The sequence below is a fragment of the Perna viridis genome, chromosome 10 (assembly GCF_037379345.1).
Source record: "Perna viridis isolate PV_CMFRI_1.1 ecotype Kerala chromosome 10, ASM3737934v1, whole genome shotgun sequence".
Taxonomy (NCBI): Eukaryota; Metazoa; Mollusca; class Bivalvia; order Mytilida; family Mytilidae; genus Perna; species Perna viridis.
In genome coordinates this window covers 16,942,161-16,961,990 of record NC_142454.1, presented here as the reverse complement: position 1 = coordinate 16,961,990, position 19,830 = coordinate 16,942,161, and the positions used below count along the sequence as shown (strand labels likewise).

The window sequence follows — 19,830 nt, the reverse complement described above, 5'->3', positions numbered from 1 at the left end:
TGAAATCTATCTTAATTTTCAACCTTTTGTAATAAACGTTTTTTATATGAAAAGAAATTTGCTTCGCTCAACATGTTTTGTTTCAGAATCAAACTAAAGAGTGTACAATCATTATTAAATCCACAGTCAACAGAAAGGTGTTGAGAAATCACAACAAGTTGTAATTTTGTAGTAGCCCTTGAATGCTGTTCGACATTTTCAGGATGCGCATTTTCCTGTGCTAATGATTCTTCTAACGTTTTTACGCTTCCACTCCGAACAAACACAAGTCTCCTGAACACAGGTGATTGTTTGGTTCCTACGAATGTATTGCTTGATAAAGAACGTATTGAGATTTAACTTGTGGACATATTTTGGTTATTCACTCTTTCCAATTATTTATCCTATTATTACAGATAAAAATATGTTATTTTAATGGGCGTTGTCAAGTGAGTTGAGTTGTGATTAAAGAATGTTTTTTTGGGGGGGGGGGGATTTCTAAACAGGCGACATTTATAAAAAATAAACTGATTCGGCATTTTACACTTATGAACCGGATAGCTGTTTAAAGAGGCTACTATTTTGCTGCAATTGTGTATAATTTTGTTTTGTGACCAGCTGCAGCCTGCAAAGTGGTGTGAGGGTTTCTGTGTCGTTTATGGAAGACAAGACTCACGGGTGGCCTTGAGTTTACATTTATCACCCCGGTAGAGTTGTTCTCTCTTTGACATACTAACCACACTTATTCTCTTATATCGATCGTGTAAACTTGCCCAAACCAGGTTATTGAATAAGTAGAACCTGTTAAAAAATTAGACACATTTCTTATAATTTAATTTATAATGGATCATCGTCCGAATATAAACAATTGATAAATAACCAAAGTGTTAACTTTGTTTAGGATTATTTGAATCACATAGTGCAGACGAATCGACGCTAATGACGTCATAGTACCAAGCCAGGTTGTTACAAATCAAATTAGATTATCTTGATTGAATGTTATACACTTACAAAAAAAAATGTTTTGTTTTGTACGATAAAGCTCGCTATAACGTTGATGTACTGGGAAATGAAATCAAGGAGAGAGAATTGTGCCATCTACGGCACTGTTCATTTAGTGATTTCACATGTTTTATTCATTTACATATACATCTATGTTATTTGAAAGGGCGTTGTTTCTGTTGAATGGTTATTTGATTTAATGTGATATAGTGATTTTTTTATTGTTTCATCATTTTTTTGTATCATACAAATATCATCTTCGCATTTTCATAAGACAGATTTGTCTTGTTTTATATTTCTAGTTGTATATGCACGTTTTTTTTTGTAAAAAGGTTTCGTTTGTCTACCCCGGACTTAACTTTTTATGAGCAACTCGGCTGGTGTTTCTAGAAAAGCAGAGGACGCTTACCCTACCGGTGCACCTGGTCCATGCTCCCAGTTTTTTAGTGGAGTCCGAGTTGTTCATTTACTTTTGTTACTTTGTATGTATGATTTTAGTTACTTTATGTTCTTTGTTGTGTATGTCTGTTTTCCATGTCTGGTCTTTTTCCCTGAATTACATTCTTTTGATTACCGCTATAACCTTGGTTCTCTTGATTACTCTTTTAGCATAATGCAATCTGTAATACATGTATGTCGAATGAAACGTGAACATGTACTGTACTCGAGGTGACATAAGGCATTGTTAAAGTACGTTTTATTGCCATCTACTTATTTAAAAAAATATACTTGCTCATTCATATCACAAAATGGCTTCTCCATGAAATGTGAATAGTTAAAAATCCGCTGATATTTAAAATCTAGCATCACTTTGTTTACATGGTCAAATCAAGATCTTCTGTTGTTAATTATTTGACTGTAACAATGATTTACCGCCTTTAAACATTCTTTTTAAGGTTATTGTTACTACCAATTATTTGTTTACTTTTATATTCGTTAGAAATTAAGTTTTTGTTAAAACAGAAACTGAAAAATAAACTATCAGTTCTTTGTCAACAATCGGTACTTATCAACATAACATTGGATTTTCTCGTAAGAAATTTTTGAGTTTGTTTTATGTTTTTTGTTGAGTCATAACAGATAAAAAGAAAGACATCATTGCCTCGATAAAACACCTGCTGAAGAAATTTATCATTCAATACAAATTGTCTTGAACTGACGTCGAGTCAATGTTGAAGGTGCATGGATTTTTTTCTCTCAACTATACACCTTTAACGTCTATTCTATAGTTGTTTAGAGGAAAGAGATTCGAAAATAACATGGCTAGAATGTAAAGTTGATGAACTTGAACATGAACTCAATACGAAAGAATCATACAATAGATGGTAATATTTTTGTTACTTGGTGAAATTTTGAATCATAACTTATTTGTCTTAATTAAAATATCATCAGGCGAATTGAAGTACTATTTGCCACAATGTTATAGAATAAAATGGTTTTAAAACAATGTCATGTATTTAAATTATTTGCAAAAATGAATAACTAATTATATTGTTTTCACCTTCCACAATTTCGTGCCTACCCAGTTGATCGTTCATATTGTGTTTTTTTATAGAGACATTAAGCATTACACGAAGTTAAATAGTTAAATTTGTCTATTGGACTAAGGATTAAACATGTGATTACGACCTCTTTAAATTGTATCCTTTTCTCTTTTCTCTATTTCATACAGGTGTATACAAGAACGAGAGCCGGGAAAAGCGAGAAAAGAAAGTAATGCTGATGGGCAAGGAAATGATCTTACGGAGAAAGAATCATCCCACACAAGGTTAAATTCATTTAGTTTGTTCTCATTTGTTTTAGTCAGTTTTGAAACACATGTTTTTGAAATTAATATTTTCGAATGAGTTGTAGTTTACTTCAATGTTGCTTCTGTAATATGTACCAATAGCAAGTACAATGCTACCTTTTCAAATGCACACTACATGTTTTACGTTTAATCAGAGTTTTGGTACTTTTGTTTGTGAGACGTTCTATGCAGAAATTTGTTTAGAAAAAACATTTTAGGAAAAATGTTGTCGAGTAAGACTTTGAATAGTAATTTATTGTGGTATAACATCAAATCTATTTATTATTTATCAACAATTATTGCGTCAATTATATGACAATAAACAGCATGTATCAACAGCAGGTGCATTTTGTATGAAAAAGAACATCTTGCTATTGCACATTTTGTGTTGAGTTGCTAAAGCAAATTGTTTTTTTTTAACTTATTCGTGCATTTTTATGGACCTTTATGCATGGGTTTAGAAAATAAGATTGAATTGAAGAGCTGAAATACCATGATTTTCCGCCATATTTCTGCTCTTTATCTTTAGTAAAAGAAAAAACCAGAAGTTCCAAATGAAAATGCTACAACTGGTACTTAATATATATCTCAAAATATCCATAGAAACAAGATGGCGGATAAAGAATACGTTCAGTGCAAAATTCTCGTAGGAAAAATAAATTTTGAATTTTTCCAATCTCGGAAGTAAGAACGAGAAGTAATTGTATGAAAGTTGTAGTACAGAACGACATGAATTAAATGGCAAATTATTTAAAGGAACTTATGAGAAATAAAAAAATAATCTTAAAAAAAAACTGCAAACAGGCTGAGGTGAATTCGAGTATAGAAAAAAACATAATGGGTCAATTAGCTCGTTTTTGAGATATAAGCATTTGAAATTATGGCGGGTGACGGATTATATTGGAAAACGGTCCTATTTCAATGAGAAGGGAGTTTAAGTTATTTTAATATTTCAAGAAAAATAGTTCAGTGACCTCCAATTTTCTTTTTGAAATATGGAAGAATGTGAGTTAATAGTTTTTAATAACAAATTTATAAGACATCTTATCTACTAGTGTTATAATAGTACTCGAAATGGTGAAAATTTTGTACAGAGTTCATGTAAAATGTTAGAAGAAATTGCCTTTATCAAGGCTCAATTATCTCGAAATCATGTTCGGATACTCATATTTTTACATTAAAAGTCTGAAGTGTCTTCATTCAAGATAATCTTCGAGAAAAATCAGAAAAATCTATCTACTAGAAATATTAAGTATGACCTACATGAAACTATATATTAGAGAACTATTAGGCAATCAATAAGTTAATCTCCATTAACAAGATAACATATTCTAAAATGAAATATCAAATTAGAAACAGTACAATTATCACAAATACGTACCATACTGAATGTGTTCTGATATAAATGTGATATATATCGTATATCAGTAATGCGTACCTGCAAAGAAAGATACCACTAGCTGATTTGGGCGACTGAATGCACCAAACCATTTATAAAAAAGTAACACTTTATAAAGTCCAGTCCGGGCATATTACGTCACTTGCTTTATCACAGGACAATAAATCTTTTCGTTTTGTACAAATTATACAAAAATCTCGAAGTAAGTATTAAACATAAGGAATTTAGTGATTACATCTTAGCCCTGAATTTAATAATTTCAGAAAGGAAGTAGATTTAATACGCCCATTCATGACGAAAATATGAAATCTATCTTAATTTTCAACCTTTTGTAATAAACGTTTTTTATATATGAAAAGAAATTTGCTTCGCTCAACATGTTTTGTTTCAGAATCAAACTAAAGAGTGTAAAATCATTATTAAATCCACAGTCAACAGAAAGGTGTGGAGAAATCACAACAAGTTGTAAATTAGTAGTAGCCCTTGAATGCTGTTCGACATTTTCAGGATGCGCATTTTCCTGTGCTAATGATTCTTCTAACGTTTTTACGCTTCCACTCCGAACAAACACAAGTTTCCTAAACACAGGTGATTGTTTGGTTCCTACAAATGTATTGCTTGATAAAGACAGAAAACTTGTTGCTTTTGGATATGAAGCTATAAACCTGCATTCACAGTTAATTGTTGGTAATGAACATCAGGAGTTCTACCTGTTTCGAGACGTTGATATGTTCAATGCAATTGAGGTAAGATTGATTTATTTTTCTCATTTTAAGCATACTTATTACTTAATTTACGACACTAAAACACAAAAATATATGAATCAACCCAGTTGTTGGTCCCTACTGTTCTAAAAAAAGGGCCCATAAGGGTAAAATACGTGTGTGTTCAAAATGAATTTAGTAGGCACACTTTGTATAATTTGTTCTTGAAAAACAAATCGCTTCTTTTGTTAATTTTGTTAAACGAGATTCTTATAGTTAGTGGGAAGCTTTTGGTGTTTTCAAATGATTGGGGATCAAAGTGTGATCGCATCCTTAACATCCACTTTGTTATTTCAGCTCTAGATATTGGTTTTCTTTTTCATGGAAATCCCGCTTTTAACTTAAGATGACATTTTCAAAAATAAACATTTCACCTTTTTTTATACAGTATTTTCAAAAGGTATGCCGTTTTCAGCTAAATGGAAGAAGACATTTATTTTTCATGTATTGACATTTTCATAGACTTTATTGATTAAAAATTTTCATTTATGTGTGCATACCAACCCCCAGAAATATTGTTCTTCTTACGTATTTAAGAAGTGTGTTTTTGGTTTACAAAGACTCAGTACTTAAAAGATTGTTAACTTTATTGCCGTAATTTTTTATCAACCATAAATATCCCAAATTGATCTCAAATATTTCCTCGATGTTCAAGAAATGACTGTATTCCATTGTCTCTTCCTATTACCAATATAATAAATAATTGACATGCAAATCCTGACAAGTAAGTCAAATTTAATTTGACTTACTGATCAGGATTTGCATGTCAATTAAACAACACATAGTCCGAAGGTACCCGAAGTTATTTAACATCCCAGTAGTCACATTTGTCTTACCCGAATATATTATACAATATTTTACCGAATTTTTAAGTATTCCAAAATAACATTGATGGACTTATAGTTAGATGAAACTTAAGATGTTTGTGCCTTAGAGTATCCTGCACAAAATGACCGTTCCAATTTTTGATAAGTAAAATAAAAAAAAAACATGGCCGCAGAGAGCAGATTTTCGCATATTTTTTCCAAAATCGTTATGTTTAACTAAATACTGACTAGGTAAAATAATTCAGCATAATTCCATGATGTGTGGTAAAATTTTGGTGAAAATCTGTTGACCCATGCTGGAGTCATTGCCTCTTTTGGACGTTTTTTACTGTCAAACTTTCAAAAATCTTCTCCTCAGAAACCACTATATAGAATTAAATGAAAGTTAAAAACATGGCTACCGTTACTATATATAGAACATAGGGGTCAGAGAGTATTTGTTTTGCATATATCTCCCAAACGGTTAGGGTAATCCAATATCTTTCAATTGCTGAAATGATCCTACAAAGGCCTACAAAAGTGCCTCAGGGATCAAAGTTGTAAGACGACTCCATGTAAGAGTTATTGCCCTTGAAAGGTTAAAAATGATTTTTTTTTTACAGTTTTCAGCCAATATCTTGAAAACTATAATAGTTAGAACAAAACTTTCAATTGTTAAAATGATTCTTATTATAAAGCCTAAAGATATCCAGGGATCAAAATTGTCAGACGACTACATGTAAGAGTTATTACCCTTGAAAGGCAGAAAAATATGTTTTTTGCAGTTTTCAGCCAATATCTTGAAAACTATAATAGATGGAATGAAACTTTGAATTGATGAAATTATCCTTTTGATTAGTCTTACCAAAGTCTTCATGGAGTTAAAATTGTTGGACAACTCTTTGTTAGAATTATTGTCCTTGAAGGGCAAACACAATTAACAAGGTGATTGATTCAGACTCATAGGAGACTCTTGTTTATTATTTTTTGTCGTCATTGTGAGCAGATAAATTAAGCATCTATTCTAGACAATATTATTGTTACATAAAGATTTTAATGATAAATGGCAGTAAGACATAATTGTGTACAGTTGATATATGATATAAACGATCATTTTCTTTCAAATGGGGACAGATTTTACCTACATGACCTTAAAAATATAATTATACATTACTTTGGTCATTAAGTACTCTTAAAAAATTCAATTTACAGGTAAAATGGAAGTATAATGATTTTCCGAAAATTCCCATATTTATAAAACAAAGTCATCATTGGCAACATAAAGCTGAGAAATAAGCGCCTTCAACAAACAGATATATTGAATATGTTGATAATTATAACCATTCTTTTTGACTTTTTTGAGTTTATATGTTTAATATTATGGTTCATGTTTCTTTTTTCCGGGGTTTAATTGCCCACAATCTGTAACATATTAAAAACTGATAAAAATATTATCTCTACTAATCTTACGAAGATATTGCATATAAATTCAAAAGTACATTATCACTCTACTTTAACAATATCAAAAATGCCTTTTTGAGGTAAGGATAATATTTTAGAAGATGAGTGGCACATTTTAGAAAAATCATTTTTATTTTTCTCTTGCCCAGAAGACAATTTATTTTCTAAGAAGTTAACATAAATAATCAATCTAGCATTTCATAAATCAGTCAATATTAAATATAATAAATATATATTAAATCATCTACATTTTATCATTTTATCTTCATCATTGTGAACGTGAAAACTCCCATCTAACACATGAAATGATGAGCAAAGATCTAGATTATTATTGTTTGTTAAATTGCCCATAGTCATAGTTTGTGTCTTTTCTGCCACTCCATATAAAATCCGGACACTGTCACTATCAAAGCGATTTATAATAAATAAAAACCCACAAAACGAACAACGTTTTTTTTAAAATCTATATAAAACAATGAAACTATATCTTTAAAAATATAAAATTTTATATTTTAGAATAAAAATTATGGTAATATATTGGGTTCGTTCATTTGGAAATCCTTAACTTTACTTGAACCGACCATCCGTTATTTTATATAACAAAAATTGCGATCAAATCAGTCATCGATCAATCAGTCAGCGGTCATCGATCCGTAAGATAGTTGCAATGATCGGTAACCTCTGAAAAGCAAGGTCTCACTACCCACTTCCGGGTCAAATGTAGTACCAAAAACACACTGAACCTAGACATATGCATTGTAAGTGCATTATTTGAGTGTATTATGATTAAAAGTAGTCAAAATAAAGCTGAGAATGTGTACTTTAAAATAATATATGTAATTAACTACAAAAGTGTATTAATATTGTTTACATGTGTGAGTAATTTGCCTCCATGCTGTCAGTTAGCAGAACAGGTAAAAATTGGGATTTTCAGTATTATTTATTCAAGTAAATTTTGTGAAGAATTTCTACAATCATCGTTCTATTAGCATAATGATTTTGGAAGCCTTATTTTCCTAGCTTCGCAACATGTAAAGTAATGGAAACATTACAAGTGGTTAGTGAGACCCAACATACGAATCACACACGTAGGAATAATTAATTGTACATGTATACAACAAGTAATAATAAGAAGTACTAAAATATAATATATTGTATGCATCCATCTTAAAACGCATTTACTAATTGTATTAGGAAAGCAAAACAGTTAGTAATCTATCTTATATATAATATTAGCAAGTTAAGATAGTCAAATACATTCCAGGAAGTGGATCTGTGTTCCCCTATGACCCATATATTATTATACGTGGGCTTTGAATAAAAAAATAGTATGCGTCATACTGAACTTATGAATATCCATTTTTGGAGTAAGGTAGATATTTACAACGTCTAAGCAACATAGGCGGATCTTAGTTCTATTTAACTATAAATATTCTTATTCTTTTAAATATAACATTATACACATGGTTATATGAGGTATCCAAAGTACAATTAAATGAAATGTTTGATTTTTGCTGAATTAAGGGAAATATACAATTCTTACTTTTATCACAAAAAAGAAGTAAGACATTGAAATTACCACTGAATGAAACCGATTCAACATTACATACACCACGCTTCTAACAATCCAAATTGATACCAATTTATAATTAAACTACATGCATATGTGGAACAAACAAATAATCGGAACGTTGTTACAGTGTAAGCAAATGAAGTAAAGTTTTGATTCAAAAAGATGAAGGTATGACAGATACACATTTTTGAAGAAAAATGAAAAATATTATGATGTCCCATATTTACTTTGACAGAACATCAAACTTTTTGTTCTTCTTTTTTAAAGGCCAAACATGTTAGAACTAAAACTTTAGAGAATTATTTGGTTTTTTTGTGATTCTTACTGCCAACGTTTACCACTGACCTTTTTGTTATAAATATTCACAATGAAGTATGAGAGTAATCAAGGGAACCAAGGTTACAGCGGTAGTCAAAAGAATGTAATCCAGGGTCAAAGACCAGGCATGGAAAACAAGACATACACAACAAAGAGCATAAAGTAACTAAAATCATACATACGAAGTAACAAAAGCAAAATCAGGTTAAGCAACTGTTTAAGTTATTTATTTCGTAATCATTTGAATCACAGCCTCTTTCGTCGGACACAATGATGAAAGATGACACTAGAAACCAGGAGATGCCTGTCATAGAATTTTTCAGCATTGTTATACAACATTTAAAAAATCATGTGCAAGAAATTCTTGAATGTCAAGTATTGACAGCGAAAGATAAAATACGCTGGGTGATTCCCGTTCCAATTGGTTTGTCCGAACCTTCAAGGCAGTTAATACAAGGAGCCACAGAAATGGTAGGATTTTTTTATATATTTTTATTAATATTTTATTTCAGATATAACCGACAAATGTTTGTATGGGGTTAAGTTATTCTTTTCCTATATGAAAAAAATTAAAACAGGGTATTAAAATTCATTGTTTGCGACTAAAAGAAGGATGCAATCAGTTTCTTCTAAATTAACGAGTAATGTAAAACCTATATTTAACAAACCATTTCATTTGAAATGCATATGCCAATTCAGGACCGGTGCGGTACCAGCTGCTCTCTGGTGGTGTAATATCTATTTTGCCTGATTTATTTTGGACATGACTTAATTAAGGATGGGATTAGTGTTCGGTAATTCTGTATATGACTTTACGAAAAATACATTTTTACAAAAGCATTTTGTTCTAATCTATTAGATAAGTTTTAGTTTTCAATCGAAATGTTGTTTAAGGCAAAATGAATCTAGAATAAACAACAAGCTTTAAGCCTGCCCATCAATAATTTTACCTCTGCTACATGAAACTAATTTCTAACAATGAAGATGGCATACAGTGTATGCAATTACGATGAGCTGAGCAAAAACAAAGATTTAGAGCCTTAATGAATTTCAACGTGTTTAATTTCAAAACGAGTTTGGTCATTATGTATGGTTTTGCTGTTTCAATTCCGTTTTTTTTTTTTCATAAAGGCTGGAATTACAGAAGATCAAATACGATTGTGTGTCAACCATGAAGCTGTTTTGCTTTACTCCCATTATAGGAGTAATGGAGAGAGTGACTCGAACTCGTCGGAAATGTACACCACAATATTATTTGGTAAGTTTCTTTTCTACTGTTTGAGCTAATATCTTACAAAATATATTATTCCTACGAAAAAAAAAACAAAACGGTTCACTATCTATCAAAATTATAGTGGATGCTTTCATAAAATTTGAAATGGATGATGTATATCTCGGTTAGCTAGATAAGGATGATGTGTTCTCTTTAATTGATAAATTAAATGTACAGTCAATAAGATCCCCTACATTAATGCATGGATTATTATGCATGCAAAACCAAATAAATTTTTTAACTTGAACATTAATTAAGAAAAACTTACAAACTAAAAATGTAACATATACACTATTACTTCTTTCCATACAACTACACAGAACTATTCAAAGCATAGTTAAAAAAGCGATAGGGTCTCCTTGATCCTTGAACATTAATGAATAACTTTCTGAGTATGTAAAAGAATGAAACAAAGCGTTTTATATGGTGCTTTATTGCACATACACAAGAGGTTTTGATTAAGATGAACAATCAACTACTTTTACGGATAATTTACTGATGTTTGTATCAGTTAATGTCACAACTTTTGAATCATTAACTGAACAGTCACCGTCTGAGCATTCTTTGTTTAGATCAAAGTATTTCATAAATATACCCATTGTAACATCTTTGTTTTTTATCAAATGGCAATGATGGTTAAATTCGCTGTGTGGATCTAAATATGTAAAATAAAAGCAATTACTTTAAAATATAATTGTTCGACTCATGTTTTTTTTTTTATTTTGTCATTAATAGAAACAATATATTCATTAGACATCACTCTAATACGTGTAACAGGAAGCCTTGTGGATGAAAATTTCGATTTATGGGAGCTGAAAAACCGGACACCTATTCCGCTCATTCATTATCATGAAGGATTTATTCAGATGTTTAGGCAAATCATAGGAGAAACATGCTGGACAAAGATTGTACAAGAGAATAAACAAGAATACTGTGATCTTTACACAGACATTACTCTTGTAGCTAAACGTATATCAAGGGATGACCAAACATGTACATTCAAAGTACCTTATGCTCTAAGTAAAAACGAAACCTTCAGCCATGCAATACAAGAATTGCCGTTTGGAAATAATATAAGGTTGATTGGCGATAAAATGCGTTTGAACTCTGAATTTCTCCGCTCGTTGTACGATGAATCTATTCAAAGTTTGATAGCAAATATCAAATTGTTATTGTCTGGGTGCGAATTTAAAACTATTCTCTTAGCTGGAGAACCTGCTGAATATCTATTTCTTAAAGCGGCCATTGAAAAAGCATTTCCTAGGAAAAAAATAATAGTGCCAAAAGATCCGAGTTTTGCAAGTCTATCAGGAGCCATCTTGTATGGACATTTGAGGCATATTTACCCTTGATAGAAAGCCCTGAAATAATGAGATTCATATTTGAATACATCACAAATCCATTCGTGACTAACGGGCAATCGAACAAAATAAGCTTTTCATTAGCTTTAAAGTAATAACATCAACGACTGTGTGATATTTACGTGACTTTCAATAGATTTTGTGATTTCTAAGAACAGTAGAAATATATTCTACAACATTTATGGGCTTTTCTCCACTCCTGAATAAAATCACACGTTTTTTTTTTATTTCATTGGAAAACAGAAATTATGAAGGTATATGATTAATTAAAATTAATTCGAAATGCTAGTTCAAATCATTTGAAATGAACAATTTTTGAATCTTCAGAGTTTATTAAATTTTTCCATTAATGCAAAAAATATATTTGTGTGACATTATTTTTAAACTATTTGCATTATGCTGTGCCCGCCAATATAAAGCATCATAATTTGAGTATAGGATATCCTATTGAATACTTACATGATTTTAGCTATTTATTTGACTTGGTAATTATTTCCTTTTCAAGGCATCACCCTGAGGTCATTTAGTATTTAAAAACCAATTTCAAAACGTTTTTTGAAAGTTTGTATATTAAGAGGCTATATCTTCGAAAACCGTGCAAAATCGTCCAAAAGTGATAATAATTAATAGTGTATTGGGTAAGACCCGATGTGAAACGAAAAACTGCAAAATGTTTTTTTCTGTAAAATCCAAGATGACAGAGATATGACAGCCATTTTGTTTTCTAAGAATTACCTAGGTAAAAACATGCAAAATTAAAACATTATTTACTTAGAAAGTTTTTAATATAAGTGGAATGGTCTTAATTTACTAAATAAAGTATAACTAGCCCTTCCTAAAACATCAGGCAGATTTTCACAATCAGTGACTTAAAAACTATAAACAGGTTTTAAATTTTGGCAAGTCCTTATTTTAACCACATCTTAACTTCTTATAATTGCCGAAGTAATGCTTTTTAAATTCATTTTTATAGAAACATGAAGATGCACCTTAGTAGTATAAAGAAACAAGAGCTGCGGCTGGGAATTTATCAAATGATAATTTTATAGCATGAGGGAATTTGCATGGTGTGGCGATAACTACTAGAAATCAAAACCATTCCGGTGTCAATCATTGATCTTTTACCTCATTTAAAATGTATTTACAAGTAAAAATCTAGAAAAAAGTTTTGCAACTTCATACTCTTTAGGGTAATAGCATAATTAAATCATACATGTGTATATTGAAATATAATAGCAGAATATATGTTATGGGGGTTGGAATGGGAGGGGGTAATTTAGGCAATTTTCCTGCATGTTCACCTGAAAAGAAATTATCATGCATAAATTATCTGTCTACATCAAACGCATTCATCATCATTAAACATATTTTCCACATAAAATCACTAATATCAAATATGGTACATCAACAAAATTGACAATGAATCTTTAATAGTATCATTTTGTATCCTTTAAGAGGAGATAATTTGTTAGGAATGGATTATAGAAATTAAGCAGATTTGGGTTTACATGTACATACTATACAACGTGTGTCTCTCACTGAGATCTTGATTAACTTTTTTAAAAATAAAAATATTAAGACAATATCTCTCTTTTAGTTTCTATATATAACATGACATACATATTATACTATTTGACAGTCTTACTTGCCAACATACATATACATTTATGTGCATATATGAAATATATATATTTCAAACACATGTGCATTTGTTGTGTATAGTTTGTTTCCAATTTTCATCAAAAGCTCCGGAATTCAAGGTCCGAATCTATCCTTTTGGTTCTTGTTTTATTGAAGGCTCTTAGGTCTTCAACTCTCCACGACGAATCCTTTTCCTGCATTAGAAATGGACAAGTTCTTTATTTTACATGTACATTCTTTTAAAAAATCTATTTCTCTCCTTTCGACATCTTTTAACAATTTTAGAATAATGCAACTTTAGTAAACAAATTGTTTTACTCAGAATCTGAATAAATGAGTAATCAACTCGGCGGGTGTTTCTAGAAAAGCAGAGGACGCTTACCCTACCGGTGCACCTGGTCCATGCTCCCAGTTTTTATTGGAGTCCGAGTTGCTCATTGGTATGTATGATTTTAGTTACTTTATGTTCTTTGTTATGTATGTCTGTTTTCCACGTCTGGTCTTTGTCCCTGGATTGCATTCTTTTGATTACCGCTATAACCTTGGTTCCCTTGATTACTCTTCCAAACAAACAAATAAGGAACAGAGTGTAGAGCATATGAACATTTTTTTCCAATTAATTATGTCGGACCACAGTCATCGTTTTTTTTTTTAAAATAAGATGTTGTGTTCCAACTTGTTTGTAAATGCTTCTCAGTTCCTTTCTGATTACAGTCTTTTAGTTGACGCTCTTTACTATACAAATTGAATGAAGATGGGCAAATGGCATATATATCATCTGGAAAAAAAAACAAAAAAAAACTGCTGAACAAATTTCGAATTTTCTCGAATACTCTTTTTTCAAGTGCATAAACTTATGCTAATATAAAAAAAACAGACTTGACATTTTTTTTTACCAAAAGATAATTAAAAGCATTAGTAATTTTTAAAAAGTGACCATAATTAATTTAAAGCGTTAATCCGACTATGACATGCTTCCGAGATACTCACCAAAACAGAAGAAAAACCTCTACAATATTCAATAACTTGGACGCATGCGAATTTTCAAAATTAACTATAAAACTGACATTATTTACTTTAAGGGAATATGGTTCTTAGACTTTTTTCAAAATTAATTTGTATTTAACATTCTAACCCATTATTTTAAACAACGAAATTAGTCCAAATTTTATCGTGACAAATACTTAAACATGACTGTCACTTTGAATAGAATAATGTTTGACAAATCCTTCCAATCCAAATATAAATTTCATGACACTGAAAAAACGACTTTAGGACAAAATGAGTTTTGCACAGCCTAATAATAGTATATTGATTTCATCTGTATAAAAAGTGTATAGCTAAAAGTCTATATTTATTGATGCTTGCTTTAACCCCGTTCTGAGAATATTCCAGCTTTCACCCAGACATGGACGATTGAAATGTCTTTGACAAATGACGTAACAAAATATTTTATCGCATTTTAATCTTTCATCATGAAACTAAAATATTTTAATTTCAATGTCGACCAAATGCTTTGATGAACTGACTACATTTATAAAAATGAACTTATAGTTGAAATAACAGTCTTGTTGTTCATATTGTCACATTAATAGCTATTGTTCATTTTCTTTTCTTGCATTGTATGTATTGTTTTAGTTACTTTATGTTCTTTGTTGTGTATGTCTGTTTTCCATGTCTGCTCTTTGATTTTGTATTTTAGTTATTCTATGTTCGTTGTTGTGTGTGTCTGTTTTCCTTGTCTGGTATTTATCCTTGGATTACATTCTTTTGATTTCCGCTAGCATCGTGGTTTACTTGATTTCTCTGATATCTTACCATACTTATTTTTCCCTTTTATTCTACTTTGTGATGTATGCTTTAAGAAATGAACATATGTCCTGTTGTCAAAGTTATGAACTCATCTCAACTTTAAATGTTTTTTTTCAAACTGATGTGACACTTCCGTTTTTAATGTTCTAATATAGTATAAAAACATATCTCTTCCATCGTTTTATTATGTAAGAAAACGCCTATTACATTTGTGACAATTCTTTTCTGAAGGCACAGCATTTGCAGTAGATTGGATGAAATAAATATACAGTTTGATTTCATAAGTTCCATTGAGTGAATCTTGTTTAGTAGTCTATTCATCCTTCTGTTCCCTCGTTGTTTGCGATGACTGACTGTAATGATCTCTCAACGCAATTACACAGGTGGATTGATTTATAAGTACAACACAAAACAAATGTAACAGAAACGATTCTGTACATTTTAATATCTTTTGTCTTTAATAGTATTTTTCTGAAATTCTAGAAAGCGACCTTCTCGGGATGCATTAATCTAAAGACTGGTGGTTAGAAAAAAGAGTTATTGCATGTACCTTTTTAGTTAAATATTTTCGAATAACATACATTCAAAGTTTATTTTAGTATTGGCCAATTCTGAGGCTTCAATGATATTATTGATATTAGTTGCTTCAACTGCATTACTACCATTTTATTTCATTGATTCAACAAAATTTAGCAGCTAAAGCAGCTTTTTATTAATATAAAATCAAATAGTTCTTATATTTAATGTACATTTTTTCCTTTAAAAATAAATTTGTGTAAAATTACAATTTACAATTATCTCATCTTCTATTAAGCATTTTGAAAATATCACTTTAAGGTTTATAATAGATTCGGAGAGATTTTCAATAAAAAAAATAAAAAAAAAACACTAACATTCTCATATTTCCTTTATTGCATATAAACAATAAATAATATCTTTGAAATCAAAATCTTAATAACAGGAAAACAAATACAAAAAAAGTGAGACTGATTAAACTGACTTTTTTCAACGAAAACATACTGTGCACTGAACAAAAGACAAAACATTGAATGGTTGTCTAATTGAAGTATATTCAAAATGATGGAAACAAATAATAAGTCATTGGTGTAACTGGCAACTTACTTCTCGCTGATATTCAGAAGTACTCTAGGTGTTGACATTAGACTTTTCCGAAGGTTACTAGCAAGGTCCTTTGCATTTATTGGTTGAAATGTAAAGTTTATTTGGGGCTTGTTTCCCGATCCCATTACACTGCGTACTCGAAATTTCTTTTCTTTGTCTTCGACCAAAAGTTCTTCACACTTTTTCTTGTAATGTGACATTTTGTAGACTCACTTTTCATGTTGTTTTAATCTCATAACAGTGTTATACCATTCGTCGTCGAATTCCCCAGTTCCTTCAATAGTAAACCCAATAGACATTTTATTATATGAGAAGCAAGGGCAATCCCAAATTACAAATAGTCGTCTCCTTTTACCACCTATCCTCCAAGAAACTATGCCGTTTGTACCGCTCAGAGTAAACTCATGCTTGTGTGCTATCTAAAATATAAAACGAAACAATAGAAACCAAAAGCCAAAACTAGATATGCAGAACAGAACAGAACAAATCCAAACAGAACTAAACAGGAAGACAAACACAAGCACATCTCAATTAAGCAGCCACAGGTAACAATAACAAAACAACGGAAATGTCACGAAACCACGATGATGTGTAAAACGTGAACCATTAGGGTATTTTATACCTACCATAACTTCTGGGACTCCAGATGGGATACTAGTAGGTGGTTTCGGATTGAAGCCATACAAAGCAGTTAACTTTGGGACATTTAGATCATATTGCGTTGCATTCGGTATTTGCATACCGACAACTATACTGTAATCATGACGCGTCATTAATGTTGAAAGGCTACCCTTTGTGACAAAAATGATGACCCTTTGATAATGGAACTTCTCATCGTAGATTCCATATGTGCATTCCAGTTCGCTATTCTTCCCTAATTTGCTCCTATGACAATTAATTTAGGAACAAGTTAGTATTATAAATCAGAATGCATATTTTGTATCTCCAACAATTTGAAAATAGAAATTGAGACAAGGAAGAAACGTCCGTAATATTATTATTGTCTTATCATTTGTCAGCTGCCTTATATTTCTAACAAGAAACAGGTGTGTTCCAAAATTTGACGATAAGAACCTTTTGCTTTCCTTTCCAATTTCGGTTCTTTTCTTTTAGTTATTTGTGTTTTTGGCATTCTTTTTTTTTTTATAAATGTAAGTCTCATCTTGATCTGTAGTTTGTTCACTTTTTTACAAAAACAAATTGTTGATTGTCTAATCTACGAATGAAATATTACGATGTCATTAATTTTACATACTGTTCGTAGTAACTTTTAGAAAATCAAGGAAAGCGTATAAACACATGTTTCATTTTTAATAGAATCGGCGAATGATCATAGGCAAACTTTCCTTACAAATATTTTTCCTGTTACTTTTACACAAACTAAATTTAATATATCCAGACATTCCCATGAATGTGTTCTCTTACTAAGACAAATATAATGTTATATGACTTACTCGTTCAGAAATGATATTTGTCATAGTGTCTCATCAAGAAGAAAACAAATGAAATGAAAATTACAAGGTAATCTGAAATGTATCATTAGAAGTGAGAGTAGTTTGGAAGTAGAGCTAGATTTACTTTGAAAGTATTGTCTAAATAGTACTTACGACCGTCTTCGTTATCCTCATTATAATCTGACGACTTCTCTATACTTCCTGCTATCGGATTTATCCATCTTTATCAGGATCTGTGCTGGTTCAATCTACTCAAAACATTGATATATATTCATTGCATCTAATATACAATATGTACGTAAACAAATATAATAATACAATATTATATCATAAACAAACATTAAGAAAAAAAAAAGAGTTGTTAGATTTCGAATGTCATATGATATTATAAGATCAAGTTCAAAATATTCATTTAGAATGCCTCTTTTCATATATGTCTAATATTTCAGCACTTTGGTATTTTACTTTGTAAGGCGCGATTCACATGTTTTGTAGGAAAATTCCAAGCCATGAAAGCGGACGAAAGTATTTCCTTTTCATAAACCGTTTGCATCATAAGCAATTGAGATGAAAGCTTATTTCTTTTTCCCTTTGTAAGATGATATATAGAAACGAGCATTTTATACTCCACGTTACCCAAAACAAGATCAAATCCCTTTTTACTTGTTTTTAAGGCCCAGAGAGATATATATAGCCATTGTCTCAAATTTTATTTATAAACTGGATTATTTATAGTAGAATTATATTTGTGGAAATATTTATAGCGGCTCAAAATCAAAAAGAATAGACTAATTTTTTAAAGAGTAATCATGGGAACCAAGGTTATAGCGGTAATCAAAAGAATGTAATCCAGGGACAAAGACCAGATATGGAAAATAGACATACACAACAAAGGACATAAAGTAACTAAAATTATACATACAAAGTAACAAAAGTAAATGAGCAACTCGGACTCCACTAATAACTGGGAGCATGGACGAGGTGCACCGGTAGGGTAAGCGTCCTCTGCTTTTCCATAAAAAGTTAGTATTAACTGTTCAAGTCAGCAATTTTAAGTTGATTCTTCGAAATAAGATCAAATACACAATAAACATTTATGTTACTATATATAAACTATGTTTTTAAGTCAAATATTGTTCATATGTCAAAGTCAATGAGTATCGACCATCAACCACAATGATCTTACTGATCATATCAGGTGTCGCTTACACAATTTTGTTTTTTTTTCTTTTCCTTATTATAATCTTTTTGCATAATGAAAGAACAACTTAAGTTGTAACAACGTGTTTTGTGATCTTTGTAGGACTATATATAAAAGTGAATATAATGCACTAAAAGCGCTTCTGGTTTCACAGATCGAAAAGCGCCCGCACCGTTTTGACTGCAAATCACAAATAACAAATGGTGTAGCGTCATCAGGATATCAAGTTTGTCCACATATTTCGAACGGACACACTGACTAAATATGGAAGTACAGCTTTATTCAAATTATGACAGAAATGCAAATAATGTTAAACTTATGTGAAGAAAAAATACTCAAATGCTCATTAATCCCGATTACGAAATTGTCTGTATATCATTTGGATATGATTTGGGGCGATTGGTGACCGTGTTTGTGTCTATATAGTTTGATTAAGTACGATTGTATTTTTGTTGCCTGAGTAATGTTTTCTTTTTATGTTGATAGTCTTGTAACCTTACATTAACAGAACAATATATTTACGATGTGTATACATGATCGTATGACTCTGTGAAAAATCAATAAAGTCGCACAGAATTTAGAATATACACTTTTCATTTCACAACGTAGGACTTAAACTTCATACCTGTTATCTACGGTGATAGGGACACTTTGAAGTACGATGACAGATTCGGAGATGTTTAACGTTATATTATCTTACAAGTGCATAATCAGGGTTTGTTCATTTTAGTTCGTTACATGTAAAGCAAGTACATCATCAACTAAAGCAACAAACCATGCATAAGGGCTATTTTATATCTCAATGACCTACAAGTCTCCTGATAAATTGACAATAACATCACACTGTTAAAGCATGTTAAATGACCGATTAATGA

At 30.7% G+C, this 19,830-nt stretch overlaps 2 protein-coding genes across 13 annotated transcripts in view; one reads left to right on the top strand and one right to left on the bottom strand.

Annotated features, from left to right (window-relative positions):
* Positions 1–19,513, top strand: part of LOC148604750 (uncharacterized) — a 39,829-nt gene extending 20,316 nt beyond the window's left edge. For 10 of the 12 annotated variants that reach the window (XM_088550878.1, XM_088550881.1, XM_088550879.1 and 7 more), the window contains 6 exons: positions 2,211–2,306; positions 2,654–2,749; positions 4,561–4,915; positions 9,344–9,562; positions 10,223–10,349; positions 11,100–11,778. In XM_088550878.1, the coding sequence (XP_088407004.1) occupies positions 2,211–2,306; positions 2,654–2,749; positions 4,561–4,915; positions 9,344–9,562; positions 10,223–10,349; positions 11,100–11,716 (1,510 nt within the window). In that variant the 3' untranslated portion in view covers positions 11,717–11,778. Of the gene's footprint in view, positions 1–2,210; positions 2,307–2,653; positions 2,750–4,560; positions 4,916–9,343; positions 9,563–10,222; positions 10,350–11,099; positions 11,779–19,057 lie in introns of those variants that run through there. The other 2 variants (XM_088550887.1, XM_088550883.1) reach the window with 2 other exon arrangements.
* LOC148604749 (conoporin-Cn1-like) lies at positions 16,371–19,604 on the bottom strand. The gene is made up of 4 exons (XM_088550888.1): positions 19,581–19,604; positions 17,908–18,002; positions 16,927–17,185; positions 16,371–16,719 (listed from the first exon to the last, which is right to left on the bottom strand). The coding sequence occupies exons 3-4, from the start codon at positions 17,071–17,073 to the stop codon at positions 16,510–16,512; spliced, it is 357 nt and encodes a 118-aa protein (XP_088407014.1). The 5' UTR covers positions 17,074–17,185; positions 17,908–18,002; positions 19,581–19,604; the 3' UTR covers positions 16,371–16,509.
* Positions 19,605–19,830: the final 226 nt, after the last annotated feature.

Coding starts and splice junctions, on each gene's coding strand:
- LOC148604749 (XM_088550888.1), bottom strand. CDS start 17,073: ATGACGCGTCATGATTACAGTATAGTTGTCGGTATGCAAATACCGAAT. Junction 16,720..16,926: donor CTGGAGTCCCAGAAGTTATG/GTAGGTATAAAA, acceptor TTTATATTTTAG/ATAGCACACAAGCATGAGTT.